At 36.6% G+C, this 17,741-nt stretch overlaps 1 protein-coding gene across 1 annotated transcript; it reads right to left on the bottom strand.

The window, feature by feature from the left end:
• Positions 1-6,156: 6,156 nt before the first annotated feature.
• On the bottom strand, positions 6,157-13,589 carry rab18b (RAB18B, member RAS oncogene family). The gene is made up of 7 exons (XM_026206773.1): positions 13,430-13,589; positions 12,741-12,796; positions 12,464-12,525; positions 12,162-12,234; positions 11,667-11,785; positions 8,760-8,826; positions 6,157-7,735 (listed from the first exon to the last, which is right to left on the bottom strand). Exons 1-7 carry the CDS (start codon positions 13,495-13,497, stop codon positions 7,563-7,565), a joined length of 618 nt encoding a protein of 205 aa, XP_026062558.1. The 5' UTR covers positions 13,498-13,589; the 3' UTR covers positions 6,157-7,562.
• Positions 13,590-17,741: the final 4,152 nt, after the last annotated feature.

Below are 17,741 nucleotides of genomic sequence, written 5' to 3' on the forward strand. Positions count from 1 at the left end.
TTTATGTTAATTTGGGCCATTGCCTGTGAAGATTTTCATGCAAAATTGAGTCAGATGAGAGCTAATAAAGTTTGTTATCTTTTTTTATATATAATACAGTTATTCTTTGATTAAATTTGCTCCTGTCATTCCCTCTAAGAAAAAACATTGAAAGTCGTAACTGTGAGATTAAATTTACAAATTAAACAAATTTACAAGAAACATATAAATTATATATATATATATATATATATATATATATATATATATATATATATATATATATATATATATATATATATATATATAAACAAAACCTTTTTATTACTTTTACTTAAAAATAACAACACTGAGATGACGTCATAAATAAATAAATATTATAAATGCCCTCCTTAAGGCAGAAACAGCCCTCCATAGTTTTATTAAGTTGTGAATATAAAGAGCTGAAGCCACAGTTTGGTAAAGGCAACTAAAACGTCAATCTGATAAAGAAATAGCACTACCCATGTCAAAACAATTACGCTTGACATCTGCACAGAGCTCAGCTACTTGTACCATATTGGATAAGCATTTGCATTTCAGTTATGTACCTGATAGGTCTTTTAGATAAACTGTTTGAACAGTCCGATATGTTTCAGTCTTGTTAGACACTTTAAAACGGTTCAGCCAGCGGTAAGAATTTGGAGTTGAACATACGGGATGGTCTACCCTACAGTATATCTTCTTACAGTCCTGACCACATGCTCTATGTTTTGCGCTCAAGTTTTCTTTCTCCCCACCCTTGCTTCAAGGAAGACTAAAACATAATATTCACCATTCTTATGCACTTGCCCTCTTCTAGAATGATTCAGTGGTCTACTGCAAACGCTGTATCAACATAAAAAGCCCAATACAAATAGTACAACTCCTCAAAATGAAATGGAGAACTAGCAGGAAAAGTGTAACATCAGTGGAAATCTGTTGATTTTGATGTAATTTCAGTTCCAGGCATTATGAGGGCCATAGGAGAATATATATATATATATATATATATATATATATATATATATATATATATATATATATATATATATATATAATAAGTTTATGCCACATTAGAGAGTGGAATCTGATTGCTTGCAGAGCTCCTTTGCCAGTGTATTGTACAGTTGCCTGGAAAATTAACTTTGTACAGATCTTATCACACACATAAAATCAAAATCACAATTAGAAATGACTTACTGTTTGTATACAAAATGATTTAGGGCTATTTCTAAGTAAAACTGAGGTTTGTCAATATTTGAAAAGCTTACAGATTGTGGTATAACTTGGCTGTATTGAAGGCATTATCAGAAATGTAATTTTGACAGTAATTTAGAAGATCTGTCCAAAGTTTACTTTCCAGGAAACTGTACAATGCACTGACAAAAGAGCTCTGCGAGTGATCAGATTCCACTCTTTAATGTGGCATGGGATCTTATTTATAACTAATTATGTCCAATTTACTTGAGATTTTATTTCAACCCCTCCAGTGAGTTGTTCTGTGTAAAATATGTCTAGCAAATAAGAAACCAGCTTACAAAGAAAAGATAACAGTCTTTTTTTAATGCAATGTTTACACTACGATGATGTAGTCAAACAAAGTTTAACTTATAGGCTACAAGACAATGTTTTCAAAATAATTTGCATTTATACATATCTGCAAAAAAGTTTTCAAAGATTCCCATTTTGGGTTTTACATTTTTCAAAAACTTATACTTTGAAACCCATTTTCAAAAATGTGTGTTTTCAGTCCCCAAAATGCTGTTGTCATGTTAACAAACAGAACGCATTAAAATTTTTGTCTGAAAACGTTTTGTAAATGGCCCCTAAGTTGAGAATGGGCAGGGCATCTGCATGGCTATATAAGTGGGAATTCGCCACAGGATTCTCAGGTTTACAACTGAAGTGACGAATGAGTCGTGCAGCTATAAGGCATGGCCTCGTTCCCGTATCTCAGGAAACTGAGGTTACGTTAGTAACAGAGTACAGTCCCTTTCGATACTACACTTGTACTGTGTCTTGCTTAAGATGCTATGGGAACACAGTACAATCACACCATGCTAATGTAGTGGAACGACTAAAAGTTACAAACTTCCATAAGCAACCAATGCCCACAGAGAAGTTAACAACAACCCAAGGGTAAGACGGGCTGAGCTTCTTGAGGTCACAGCCGCCCTGATTAATCGTTTCAGAGTATTCCTGTAACTTCAACACCCAGCGGTCGAGAGCTAACAGGCAGTGGTGGACAGTAACGGAGTAGCTTTACTTCGTTACTGTACTTAAGTACATTTTTCAAGTATCTGTACTTTACTGGAGTAGTTTTATTTTGAGCAACTTTTACTTTTACTTCACTACATTCCAAAGCATAAAATCGTACTTTTTACTTCACTACATTTCATAAAACATATCGTTACTCCCTATAATATCACGTGCTCCGACACGCAGAAGCGGTGTCTGATTCATCATGAACGAACTGAATCTTTTCAAAATAAACTTTTAAATCGGATCGCGAATCACACCAAACGATTCGTTTACGAATTAGAATGATCCGATTGCAGCTGTTCTGGAGTCGACCACTCACTGATTCAAATGAACCGTTTAGTGCGAGTCACCAGAAGTAAGAACCGGGAGATCTGGTGAGCGCGCGTGCGTCTGACGTTGCTAAAAGTAAGTTATTAATGTCGAAATTTTGGATTAATTATTGTAACTGAAAATCATATTTAGGTCAAAACTGTCAGATGTTTGGAAACTAAATCCGTTGTAAAGAGTGATCTATTTAAGCCCACTCAAATGCTCGAGTGCAGACGATGCAGACACATCAATTCAAGGTAAAAAACAACAACAACAAAAAACCCATAAAATAACACAGATTAAATACAATAACTCGTGCACGTTCATATTCACCGCTGCCGTAATGTTAACAGTTTTATTAAAATGTCCTATGTTACGTCTGTTTTTATATTGTTTATCGACAGTAACGTTATACATATGTATATTGTTTGGATTAACTAGACGAGTAGACAGACATGAATGTTCATCGTACTGAAAATAAGTAAATATTGTTAGCTGATGCTAACTGTCTAGCTAACAAGCTTGTTGGTGCTAAATTGATGTAATTTTTATAAATAATGTCCAAATATTTTTATTCAGCCACCTATATATATATATATATATATATATATATATATATATATATATATATATATATATATATATATATATATATAATATAGTTTACATCTGGTTAGAAAAGAAAGGATGTGATGTTCAGAACATGCTAACTACAGTAATTATCAGTGGGAAGAGATGCACCCCATTTGGCCAGGGGTGTTTTTAAACCACAGACAAGATTTGAGAAGGAAAAAATCATTATCTTGATTTACATTTTTTTTTTTTTTTTTTTTTTTCGTAAAATGTTCTTCCTAACTTCAGGCCTTATTATCATGTCATATATACAGTACAGACCAAAAGTTTGGACACACCTTCTCATTTAAAGAGTTTTCTTTATTTTCATGACTATGAAAATTGTAGATTCACACTGAAGGCATCAAAACTATGAATTAACACATGTGGAATTATATATGGAATTATATACATTTCAAAAAAGTGTGAAACAACTGAAAATATGTCATATTCTGGGTTCTTCAAAGTAGCCACCTTTTGCTTTGATTACTGCTTTGCACACTCTTGGCATTCTCTTGATGAGCTTCAAGAGGTAGTCACCTGAAATGGTCTTCCAACAGTCTTGAAGGAGTTCCCCGAGAGATGCGTAGCACTTGTTGGTTCTTTTGCCTTCAGTCTGCGGTCCAGCTCACCCCTAAACCATCTGGATTGGGTTCAGGTCCGGTGACTGTGGAGGCCAGGTCATCACTCTCCTTCTTGCTCAAATAGCCCTTGATGCCTTGAGTGAGACTCTACAATTTTCATAGTCATGAAAATAAAGAAAACTCTTTGTGTGAGAAGATGTGTCCAAACTTTTGGTCTTTACTGTAACTTTGATATTCTGTAAAACAACAAACTTTAAAATACTTTGTTCTTACTGGTGAAAATCAGATGGTCATCTCTGTTTTCTCTCAGGTACATCACAGTGTAAGCTTCACAGTGAACATTACTCTCATCAGCGTAGTCCATATCAACAACAAAAATATATCTTGACTCCATATAGTGGTTATTTTGAAAAAATCCAAGGTATTTTGAGCAGTAGGATTATAAAAAGAATATGTGCTAATATAAAATTAAATTAAGTAGCCTATATAAAATTGCAAACATCTATCTTGCAGTACTTTTTTACTTAAGTACATAAAAACTCGAGTACTTTTGAACTTTCACTTGAGTAAAATTGAAAAAGGAGTACTTTTACTTTTACTGGAGTAATATTTTACCATATGTATCTGTACTTTTACTCAAGTACTTGATTTGTGTACTTCGTCCACCACTGCTAACAGGTGAACTAATGTCAGAGAGCTTGAGCGTGTTATACGGTCAAGGCCTCTCTGCCAGATCTGTTTACACAGCACGTGCTCTTCAAGCGGAAAGAACCCTGGCCTGCAAGGCCGGGACATCCAGCGAACCTCCTCACACAGCCTTGCTTATGTGAAGGCGAGGTCCAGGAGAGGAGGAGGCCTCCATGGCGAATTATGTAGGAGGCCACAATCATGTTGTTTGATTCGGATTAGCACATGGTTATCTTTTAGGACTGGCAGAAAGAACTGACAGGCTCAGCATACGGTTAGAATTTCCAGGCAGTTGATGTGGATCCCTTTTTCTGCCTTCGACCAGTGGCCGAAAGTCAGTAAACCCTTGCACAGCATTCCCCAACTTGAGTTGGAGGCTTCTATCATGACAACTGTCCTTCTGCAAACCATGTACTTCGTAAAAGTGTGTAGGGCCAGGGACAGCCTAAAGGGAAGGACCATATATTGATAAGCCACTCTCTCAAATGCGAATCTCAAGAATCATCTGTGACGGGGGCTATCTGGAGGTGCAAGTAGGCATACTTCAGGTCCAGAGAAAAGAACCAGTCTCTCTCTGTTTCAGTGTAGTCATCCTGAATGACCTTTTCATGAGGGCATGATTCAGGTGTCTGAGATCAAGGATGGATCGAGGAAGCCACCATCCTTTTTGGGGATAATTTGAGTAAGTAATGGCTGTAGAAGCCTAACTCGAGTGACTAAAAGAAGAATGGAAGAGGAAGTTTCTCTCTGTACCCAAATTTGAACAGGGTGTCCTTCGACCGCCAGTCCAAAGAGACTCTTGGGAGAGGATGGAGCATCGAGGAAGGGGATCTTATCCACGTCCTTGATCTTTGTTAGCGTCAGCCACAAATGGCGCTCGAGCACCACAAGTCTGGCCATCTATCTCCTGATCACCTGAATGGTGGTCTTGGTGGCATGCAGAGCCAGGTCGGTTGTGCTCCTCAGCTGCCTGAGGGTAGGGGGTCCAGGCCAGATCTTGGCCTGAAAGACCTGGAGGATTGCCATTGAATGAAGCGCCAAAGCCATCTGTCCAGCTGAAGTGTAAGCGTGTTCAGCAAGAGCAGAAGTGGTCCTACACGGCTTGGACTGCTTTGAAGAGGATACTTCAACTCTCTAAAAATAAAGTGATTCATGAGCGGAGAGGCATAAAGTTATTGCAATGAGAACAAATAGTTCCCGTGTACGCAGCTTCTGCATGGGATTTCCCCAAGCAGGAAAACGACTCCGTGTGGCCGTCATCGGTGTGCAAGGGAGACCCGCACGAACCGCAGTAATGGTTTGGCATTTGCAACAATGCCAAGCTTTTAGTATCAGATAGCAGCAGAGGAAAAGGACTGGAACTGCTGCGTCACTGAAGCTGCGGAGAAGCAGGTCAGCTGTGCTGAGAGGTCCTGGCTAAAAGGCTCTGACCAAGTTCTGAGTTTTTTTTACCTGACAATCAAACATCTGTATAATCAGAGCTGATCTTTCAATGAAAGGAGAGATTGATGTCTTAGGCCTATGGTTTCATTAAATGACCCGAAATGCCACTTTAGTTTGAAAACTAGTGACATTATTTTGTTATGATTAGCAAGTCTTTTACAAGTCTTTAACAATTTACATACTAATAATTAATGTCATTTTAAACAGACATTCACACATACTTTAACAAAAGACACTTCGCTGTGGCAGTTCAGGGTATGAACAATTTTGCAAGTTAGATATTTTAATGCAAAAAGAATGCAAGATATATGACTTCTCTTGCATGATTTCTTGGTAATTTTTCACTCCATAGCAGAAAATGGCATAAAGAATAGAACATTGAAGTTGAAGGACAACAGCCAAAATGAAAGAAAGCATCTTCAAAACTGAGAATAAAGGATGTATGGAAACAGAACTGCTTTATGTGAATTTTATAAGAAATCCTAATTAGGGTGTTGGTTAGTGTATGGTTTTGTGGCTACAGGAAGTCATAAGCATTCTTCCTATGATTGAATAAATCTCTCAGCAGCAGAACAAACACACAGGAATAAGTCAAACATATTAACACTCATACATTATGACCAAGATATGTTTATAATAAAATGAAATGACCACTTCACCAATGTACCACTGGCCATTTTGACTGGCTACAATAACACACTCTCTCTACATTCACAGTGAAAGCCATTAGTGCAGATCATGTCACACATGCAGATCTAATAAATATTAAGGCATGACCAAATCTTCCATTTCAAATCACTATGTGAATAGAAATGAATATCCAGTCAGAAGACGGCTTTGTGATGAATGAACTTGAATACAGAAGTTATTTTTGGTATCCATTCACATTTATGTAGAAAACAAAATTTGAGTCAAAGGTTAAAACACAGCGGAGTAAAATGGATCATCTCATGTGTTATCCAGACAAAAGTCATCATAGATTATATTATTTAAACATGCTTAATGTATCGAGAATTTCAGAGATTATTGTGTGAATTGTGATACAGAACAGCTACTGAAGATGTATTATTTACAAAATAATATTTCAAACTCTTCAAGAAGGTAGTATCATGCCAAATATTATAAAAATAACATAAAACTAAATTTAAATAAAAAGCTGGAAATTAAAATGAGAGCAGCAGGGAATATGTTAAGAAGATGAAATGTAATACAGGTACAAAGGACATTTGATAACATCCATGTTGAATGAGTTCATCATGTGTTTCTTTGCCCCTCCCATTTTAGTATCCGATTGGTCTACACACATCAGGTCAAAGGCAGCACTCCCACTGAGGGGGAAACGTGCCGTTCTGCAGCGGGTGGGGTAGGGCATAATATCTGGCATATTTCAACATGCTTAGGGTGTTATCTTCAAAAGGACTTATTTTTCATAATAATGGTTTACACTGGCTACTGGTAATGTAGAACTTTGATACATTGATGGAAAATAACATGACAGAATCCTGGGACAGAATAAAACAGTGACATAGAGTGTGCAAACTGCAAAGGTCCCTTTGACCAGCTCTAAGGGTGCAGACCATTCCCCCTCAGAGGAAGCTCTCAGTCAGAAGGAAGAAAACGGTGCTTTCCATCCCAGTTTGTGGTTCTTGGGTCGAAGTGAGGATGTTAAACCAGGGAGCAGTAACCTCCACAGGCGCCCTGACGCTGCTGTTCATGATCGGACAGCTGGACACCGTATTTCTGCATGCTGCTCTCCCAGAGCCCCGGTGTCTGCAGGATCTTTTCAACCAGTTCTTCAAAGGCACACTGAACTCCATCCCGAGTCTTTGCGCTAGCCTCTGTTAATGGAACCACATGGGTTAAGAAAGGAAGAGAGAAGGAAAAACACAGTAAGCTGACTTTTGAAGTAAACCCCCCCCAAAAAAAACAAACATGTGCGATCCAGTCAGAGTCTAAGAGTACAAACATTCATTGATGAACTTGAAAAAGACACCACTGACACCACAATCAAAATCAGGAGTGCCCAAACCAGTTGCTGTAGGACGGACCACCGTCCTGCAGAGTTTAGGTAGTCCAACCCTAATTAAGCAAATTTGAACCAGCCAATTAAGGTCTTCAGATTAACTAGAAACCTCTAGACAAATATTTTAGAACTGATTCTAGCTAAATCTGCAAGATGTTGGCCCTCCAGGAGCAGGATTGGACACCACTGACCAAAACTAAACAATCTGAAGTTAACAGAATGCGATTATACCCAACAATTAAATTTTACTAATCTGGCATGTGCTTTTGTACTAGCATATACTACCTACTGATATAAAAAAATAAAACAAATATTTTCTGAAAGAATATGCATTGTGTCAACTCAGCACATTGCAAGTTTTTGTAAAGAATGTGAAATCTTTTGACACTCGAGATCAAACAGGTGTTGGGGGGGGGGGGGTAGGTAACTACATAAATATAAAAAAATATATATATTAATTAAATCAGAAATAAGCAATCACAGAGTAGTGCTATGGCAGAAAAAGACTTATTGTCCTTATGTTCCATAATCTCATCAGGAACAAAAGTCAATGTAATGCTATTTTAAAAGCATATGTTTAATACAAACTCACTTTTTACAACTGAAAACCATTCTGACATCTGTAACTTTATTTCAAAGAGCCAGGAAAATATAAAGAAAATCCTGGCAAGACAGGATTGTCTGGACACAGGCAGACCATCATGCTCACTCACATCCTCTGATGGCTAACAGGAGACTTTGCTGCCAAAAAAACGAATTAGCTTAAGATCCAGGTAGGACTATCCAAAACATCCAATCTAACTGAAAACAAAATGAATGATGATAAAAAGGAAACATACCAATAAAAAGCATTGAGTGTTTTCGTGCAAACTTCAAGCCTTCGTTCCGGTCTACTTCACGGTTGTCCTGAAACAGATAGGTCTTTCGAATTATACGCTGAGTCACACCAAGACAAAGCAACTAAAAAAGTTAGTTCTAGGAAACTCCCAATGGCTGCACACATTACTTCAACACTTGTCTTTAAGGTCACATCCCATTACTTTTTTGGCAACTTTCCTTACCAAAAATACAGGAGCTCAAGTTTCTATTTAAATCGTTTGTAAATAATGGTTTCTAACTTGTTTCCATATTTTACAATAAACCAGAGGGAACTGTTTAAAATCTGCATTTTTTTTCCTTAAGAAAAGAAAACATTTTGATTTACTTTTTTCTTTTCTGAATGTTTTCAGTAAAATAAAAAAAATATAAAAAAGGAAGAAACTCATGAAATGCCAAATAGAACCTGGCACACAGTATTTAGTGTTTTCATGTGTCTGGAATGACTGACAGCATCCACAGCTGGAAGTGTCTGTAAAATAATTACCAATAATCTGTTAGAAAGATTTAAAGCTTTAACTGAACATTTAACTGAAGCAAAGGACATAATTTGATTTTGACATTGGTAGGGACATAACGCGTCATAACAACAAAGGGGACTTTATACAGAGTTCACGCTGCATGATTTTCGCCCAATTTTTCACTCACCGACAGGTTTTGCGAAATCGCGACTACTGCCTGAAATCGGAGGCAAATCTGTGCTTGTTCACGCAAGTGACAATCACGCAGTGTGAATTAATAAAGATGTGATCTGAGGGAATCGCCAACACCCATAAAACATTTGTCATGCTAAATATCTGGAGCTGTTGGTGATTCACAAATCACGCTGTGTGCAATGATTTCTGACTGAAAATTAAATCGGCGATGACCTACAGCCAATGACAGACCAAGATACAGGGCAGAGGGAAGTTCGGGGAGCAATTATAGACCAGAATATAAGTATTTTATTACATATATCATCAATTATATTATACAGAAACAAGCACAAACGTTTGCTTGACCAGCCTCAACATCAGCATAAGAACACACTTCCCTGTTCCCTGCATGTTTTTCTTTTTCTCCTTGTAGCTAGAAAACAGCTCACAGAAAATTTGCGAGCTATATATAATTTTTTATTATCCAGTCTCGTTCGAGAACTCCGGTCTGACGCACACGGGTTCTTGCATTATTTCCTTATCACTTCTCGCGTGCGTTTTGTTTTGAAATGTACTTTGTGGACCATTCGGAGTAGTCGGTGATTCTTCCTATTCTATTCTATTCATGCAATGTGAAACCCCCTGTCGACTATCCATCGTGCAGTGTGAACACAGCTGCAACTGAATACTACCCCATATAGTCATGCAGTGTAAAGGAAATGGTGATTCGACGAGTTTGAAAATCGTGCAGTGTGAACTCGGCATAATTAATCTCCGCCCATGTATTAAATGTACGTCGTTCAAAGCGTGCAGTTAAAACAGTCTAATTCAGATGTGTCCCAAGTGACAAAAACATGCACATAATCATTTGATCAAAATTATTGCTAGGAACTATTTGATAGTCGCTGGATATTTGTAGAAACATGTCCCTAGCGTCCCCATTTAGTTCAACGCTCCTGAACGAACCCCTTTTCATCATTACTTTAAAATTTGAGTTTTCTGAAATTGAGGCTAGAAATTCTATGAAATTCCAGACCGAACATTAGTCATTTATGGAATAATATTCAGGACAATTTTCAAAATGAATTGCAAATTGTATTTTCAATTGCATTTTCCATATGTGGACACATAAATTGCAACAATCCAAACAAATTTGCAAATCATGCAGGACTGTTTGCGTTTTCTGAATGCACAGTGCCTGCTGAATTTCTGAAAATTGCCCTGAATAGTCTTCCATAATCCTTATTTTACTAGAGATCAACAACAACAACAACAAAAAACCCATCTGCATTAACTAAAGTGATAACACACCTAATGTTTACATTTCAGATATACATCCCTTCAAGACATTGTTAATATAAAATAGGGCCGGGACTTTAACGCGTTAATTGAGATTAATTAATTACACAAAAAATAACGCGTTAACTAAGATTAATTAATTACAGAAAAAAAAATTCCCGCTTTTTAATAACTTATTTTTGCACCGCGGAACGTTTCTCACTGGACGCGTTTCGGCGGACCGATTATACTGGAGCACCAACTAGCGTTCGCATATCACCACAGCAGCACATTGAGCCTCAAGTATCACCTCAACGCAAAACATATAGCAGCTAGTGTGGACTTTACACTTTATGTTGAACTATGTATTATTTTGTTGGTGCAACAGTTTATGTTGAACTCTTTATTGTTTTGGCCAAGGTTATTGAGAGTTGGACTTAGTATGTTAAGGCCTCTGAAGCAACAGAGAGATGTTTTCTAATAGTCAGGGTTTCCAATGTTCTGAATGTAATTGACAGTATTGTGTTTTACTTAAAAAAAACACCTTACAGAAGGTTCCAGCACCTATAAGCTTCCTGAATTTCTGAAATGTAATATTTCTAAATTGTTTTTAAATATGCTATTGCTACACTTCATGGCAAAAATTGCACTGGTCTGCTAGACTTGGTTGAACAAAAATAAACAATATTTTGTTGCTTAAGCTTATGTGTTCAGTCATTATTCAATGGTATACTATAAATCCATGTGAAAAAAATTACTTCTCACTGTTCTCAGGTCAAATATTTATATGCGATTAAAATTCGATTAATTTCGATTAATTAATTACAAAGCCTCTAATTAATTAGATTAATTTTTTTAATCGAGTCCCGGCCCTAATAACAACCTTCACCGCAGAGCTATACACCAAAACATTGTATCAAGCAGCGTTACATACAGAATAACATTAATCAAACAAACCTTGTCAATTTTGTTTCCAACAAGCATTTTCACCAGGTCATTGCGTGTACAGTACGTCTCCAGCTCATTAAGCCAGTTCTCGAGCTTTGTAAACGTGTCCCGCTTTGTAACATCATACACTAAAGAAAAAAGAAAAAAAAGAGAAAGAAATTACATTTTACATTCAACAACTAGTACAAGAATTTGACTGATTTTGAGAAATTAATATAACGTCTTGTCTTGTAACAACATTTGACCAACTGTAAATTATTCTATACATATTACATGACTAATTACTAAATTAATAAGGACATTAAAAAGATACACCTCAATATGATCTGAGAGACATGAAACTCTCACGGCTATGTAGCGGTGTCTGAGACAATCATAAAATGTACTGGTCATTATAAATTATACAAAATATCTGTTTGTAGAACTCCCAACTGACCAATCAGAATCAAATATTCCAAAGAACTGTGTGATACATAAAGAAATCAAATATTCAAAAACACTTACCCAAAATGACACCCTGGGCTCCTCTGTAGTAGCTTGGTGTTAGAGTTCTGAACCTCTCCTGACCAGCCGTGTCCTAAAACAGAAGTTCAAGAGGATTTCAGCAGCTTTCTAAACATACTAGTCACTTCATTCTACAAAGCGAGATAGTGACATCTAGTGGAACAGGACAATTCTAAGAGTAGTGAAGATGATAATAATAATAAACAAATAATTCAAGCATTTAAGCCACTACTACATCCATGTACTGAGTGTTGTTGAGCATTTATAAATGATTTGGATTTTTAGATTCCTATAATACTTACCCATATGGCCAGCTTTGCTCTGTTGCCATCTATTGCAACAGTTTTCACTTTAAAGTCCACGCCTAAAAAACCAATGAAGAATACAGAAATTGAGTATACTTTAAAATACACAAGGATTAAAGTATATTTGTTAAGGAGGTAAAACTAAATATTTCTTCGTTGCTCAGTAAGGTTTAGTTTATAAGCTCATTGGTTTTGAACATTAACTGATTACAGGCCTGTTGATAATGTCTGGTTACTACTGTACCTGTAATATATTCAGAAACACATGACTCACCAATGGTCGCTGCTAATTCTGGATCGAATGTGTCATCTGTGAAGCGTAGGAGCAAACTGGGGAAATAACGGATAAATAAAAGACAATCAGCATTAAAATGGTAGATAATTGTTCAAATTAACTCATAATTCCTCACATTATTGTTTTCTCATAAAATTACACTTTCTTTTCTATAAACATGACAACAAATCTAATGATGAAGAACACTTTCACTTAGCTGAAGCGCTAGCGTTAAGTTAACTGCCACAGCACATAATGAGCAGATAGCATGACTGCTACAGAAACAGCTGCCAGCGAACTGCTCTTATTAAATATTTAAAGGTATGCGACAAACAGTAACAGTATACAAAGTATCAATTACGATATATATAGTATAAATATTTTTTAAAAGTCAAACTAAATGCCCATGGCTTTACAATTATGAAGATAACAATCGACGGTGCTTAGAAGACAACACATCTGAAGGCTAAAAATACCACGAGGGGCACAATATTGCGCATTTTCTTTTGTTCTTGAGGCCAAAACAACATTTAAAAGTTAAGTTTAATGGCTGAATAGAACTGGCAAAGTCTGTGCACAGGCGACAAGCTTTGCTCGTTCAGATGAGGCTAACGCTAACATTAACAACTCATCCTACTGTAAGAGAAAGACAAAACGGAAGAAGAAAAAATAGCGGATTCGGACCTCACCTTGATTTACCAACACCACTCTCACCGATAATTAAAATCTTCAAAGTCGTTAACACGTCGTCATCCATGGTCTGGTTGTTTACACTAAAGCTGGTTAGACTCGGCGTTCACTTGCTGCTGCGCTGGAACTTCCGACTGGGGCGTGACGTCACGAGAATCACGTTAGATGTTGCGTAAGAAATCCAAGCAATACTGTTGAAATACATTTTGAATGAGGTAACTATGGCTACTTTTAAATATTTCATAAATGGTTCATAAGAAGATAAGAAGTTGAATAACTACTCATGATGAGGGATTGACTGACAAAATAAAGCCCAAAACTCTCATATCTCCATCAAACATTTGATCACACTGAAAGGTGAGATAAATGTCCAAAGTCCATTGAAATAGCTTGTGGTGTGCCCTGTTAGAACGTCGGGTTGCATTTATTTCTATAGCCCATTTTAGACATTCTACTAACTACAAGTTATCATAAATCTGTGTAAGTCGATCCTTCCCAGCATTGTTATCAGGCCTCTCCCACTCTTTGACATTACCACAAGTGCTAACTGTGCACATCCACCACAGCCTGACCTTGAATTCCTCAGTGGTGACACTGCACCTATTAAAACATCTCAGTACAGCCTGCCTAACTTAACCCTCCATTAAGCTTAACAACAAACAAGGTAGTCTGGCATTGGTATAACTTAAGCATCATGCATGATCAGAAATCCATAGAGTGTAAAAAAGCAGAAATCACATCAAAACCTTCAAATCAGAAATTCAAGAAATGTATTTGCCTGAGTTTTCATCTTTGTATTTATAATACAAAAATGAAAATTCAACAGAATTTGTAAATGTTTGGTAAAAAAAAAATAATAATAATAATAATAATTAAATAAAAGGATTAAAATAACATGCTGGAATTAACATTAAACCACAAATTATGTTGTTTGAGCTTATGTTCTATTATAACAGAATAGTTAAGCAATATCATTCAAGGAAAAAAGATTACAAAAGGTCAAAGAGCCGGACTTGGGGCACCCATAGTGCAATGTATCATAAATAACAGCACTTCTGTTAAAACTTGTAAAACTTCTGTTAAAAGTTGTAACACTGGATATAACTGTACACAGAAAATGCCATTTTCACACTAAAATCATGTTAAAAGCAAGCGTAGTGTGGCTATACTTGCTTATTTTTAGGCTTAGAGATTGGTCCCATTTACAGCAGTCATAACTGCCTCAATGTCAAGCAGCAAATGCATCAAATAAAGTTTGACCATTATAATGCACTGCTTTGTTTGCTCAGTAATCCATACTTATACTATTTCATTCATAACACTATAAAAAAATTACTGTAAAATTTACTGAATTGTACTGGCAAAAAAGTTTCCAATAAAATCCTGTAAATATTATGTTAAGTGCTGTAAAATAGATTACAGTATATTACTGCAAAACAAATTACAGTTAATTGCTGTATGTGAAATACAGTATTTTGTAGTATTTTTACAGTAACATTGAATTAAACTTGTTGTTTATTTTACAGCAATATTTTGTAATTTCCCTTAAGTACAGCATTTACCTGGCAACAAAAGTTGCTAATAAAATCCTGTAAATATGATGTTGTAATAATTTAACAATGAAAATGCTGTAAAGAATAGTAAACTGTAAATAAAATACTGATATAAATGCATTATCGTGAGCACTATCTAAATACATTTACAAATTAATAAAAATCAAGTCAATTATGTTGCAAATAAGTATTTATTAAAAGTGGCAGAAAGACATTGCAAGGCTTTTACTGGTTAAATACAGTTTTCTGTTTTTTTAACAGTTAAAATGTTAACACAAAAATAACATAGCATCAAAAAAAATAACTACAAATACATGTTTAAAAAAGCCATATTCTGAGTAGAACATTAACTTTCTATAAAAATGAAGGTCAATCAACAGAATTTGTATACGTTTGGTAAAATAAATAAATAATAAGAATAATTAAATAAAAGGATTAAAATAACATGCTGGAATTAGCATTAAACCACAAATTATGTTGTTTGAGCTTATGTTCTATTAAATTAAGAATATTCCTGCAAGAGACTATTTAATAAATACATACTGAAAGTCCATCAACTTTCTGAGATGAGTACACACATGAGGGTTGTCCCTCTTCTGAGACTTTTCCACTTGTTTTGCCTCTATGTATCCGTCTTGTATCCAGTGAGTGTTGTGATTCCAAGAAAACATCTGCACATAAAAACTAGCAGAAGCATCAGGATAAATTTAAGTATTGAATTAAATTAGCTCAATAAAATAAATGTCAAAATGCCATTTATACAATACAATCAGCATTTACCCCTACTTAAAGGGTTACTTCATCCAAAAAATGAAAATTATGCTGTTCCAAACATGTTAGACCTCCTTTTATCTTCGGAACACAGTTTAAGATATTTTAGATTTAGTCCGAATGTGGCTGACACTCCCTCTGAGTTCAAACAAACCAATATCCCAGAGTAATGCATGCACTCAAACAGTACACTGACTGAACTGCTGTGAAGATGAACACCGAGCCGAGCCAGATAACGAACAATAGACTGACTCGTTCACGAGTGAAGAACCGGTTGCATCGGTTTTCAGATCACCAGTAGTTCTTTCGGACAGTTCGATTCAATAAACCGGTTGAAGAAAACGGTTCACCGGTTCTTTTGCGCTCGACGTAATCGCGTCATTTGCGATGATTGCCCTTGATTCAAGCCTTCGGTTTACCAGCTCATAACACTAGCACAGAATCAGTTCAGAATCAATCATCAAAATAATCAGTTCAGTTCAGACGCTCTGTGTGTCGGTCTGCTTCACGCTGAATCACACATGCACAGTATCATCAGCTCCTCGGTTCCCGAATCGGACGCGTCTGACAGAAACGGTTCTTCACTCGTGAACGAGTCAGTCTATTGTTCTTTATCTGGCTCGGCTCGGTGTTCATCTTCAGTTCATCTTCAGTTTGGTGAACTTAATGATTCGTTCGCGAACCGGATATCCAGACTTGCTTTGATTTGAACTCTCTCTCACAACAGACACGGAAGAGAAGACAATGCTTAATAAAGTTGTAGTTTTTGCCATTTTTGGACCAAAATGTATTTTTGATGCTTCAAAAAATTCTAACTGACCCTCTGATGTCACATGGACTACTTTGATGATGTTTTTCTTAACTTTCTGGACATAGACAGTATACCGTACACACAGTTTCAATGGAGGGACTGAGAGCTCTCGGACTAAATCTAAAATATCTTTAACTGTGTTCCGAAGATAAAAGGAGGTCTTACATGTTTGGAACAGCATAAGGGTGAGTTATTAATGACATAATTTTCATTTTTGGATGAACTAACCCTTTAAAGGGTTACTCCACCCCAAAATAAAAAAATTGCCATTAATTACTTACCCCAATGTCGTTCCTGTCATGACTTAGGTCTGTGTTGCTATATTTTTGTCTTGTTGTCTGTGTGTCTAGTCTCAGAACACATGGGTTTTGTTTTGACAGCTTATGTGTTCTGCTGTCAGTGTTTCTTCCCCCTCCCACTTATTACCCTTAATTCCCTGTGTTCCGTCACACCTGTAGCCACTCCTTCCTGATTAGCTCTCCTCTATTTTAGTTCCTCTCGTGCTCTGTCTTTTGTTAGACCGTTGTGATTGTTTTGTGCTTCGAGTGTGATTGTTTCAACCTGTCTGCCTAGTCCTGCCTTGTCGTGTTTTTGGATTTGTGTTTTTTTTCCCTCTGGTACTGTTCCTGTCAGTCTAGACTGGTTCTGCCTCCGGTCCCTGCCTCACCTTTCTGTTGGATCTTCTGAGACCTGACCCCCAGCTCCTCTCTGCACTCTGTCCTTTCCTTCAGGGATTTTGGTGTGACTTGACGTTGCGTCCCCAACGACGCTCTGGTGGATGTGATTTGACGTTGCGTCACAGAAGACGCTTGGACTGGTCCCCGCTGAGAGGTTTCTTTTGCTCTGCTCTGAGGAGTAGCCATTCTTTTGTTTTTCCTGTTTGCCCAGTGAGGGCTAATAAACTCTGTTACCTGCATCTGAGTCCTGCGTATCCCTGACAGTTCCAAACCACTAAAAGCTTCGTTCGTCTTCAGCACACAATTTCAGATATTTTAGATGCAACTGGGAGGTTTGTCACTGTCCCATAGACTGCCAAGTAAATACCACTGTCAAGGCCCAAAAAAGTATGAAAGACATCATCAGAATAGTCCATATGCCATCAGTGGTTCAACCATAACGTTATGAAGTGACAACAATACTTTTTGTATGCAAAGAAAACAAAAATAATGACTAACA

The sequence above is a fragment of the Carassius auratus genome, chromosome 27 (genome assembly GCF_003368295.1).
Source record: "Carassius auratus strain Wakin chromosome 27, ASM336829v1, whole genome shotgun sequence".
In the NCBI taxonomy this organism is placed as follows: Eukaryota; Metazoa; Chordata; class Actinopteri; order Cypriniformes; family Cyprinidae; genus Carassius; species Carassius auratus.

Bases quoted from the DNA above. Each gene is read 5' to 3' on its own strand.
- rab18b (XM_026206773.1), bottom strand. From the start codon at position 13,497: ATGGATGACGACGTGTTAACGACTTTGAAGATTTTAATTATCGGTGAG. The intron at 12,797-13,429 runs GTGAGGTCCGAA...TTATTTCCCCAG, and splicing joins AGTGGTGTTGGTAAATCAAG to TTTGCTCCTACGCTTCACAG. The intron at 12,526-12,740 runs GTGAGTCATGTG...TTGGTTTTTTAG, and splicing joins AGAATTAGCAGCGACCATTG to GCGTGGACTTTAAAGTGAAA.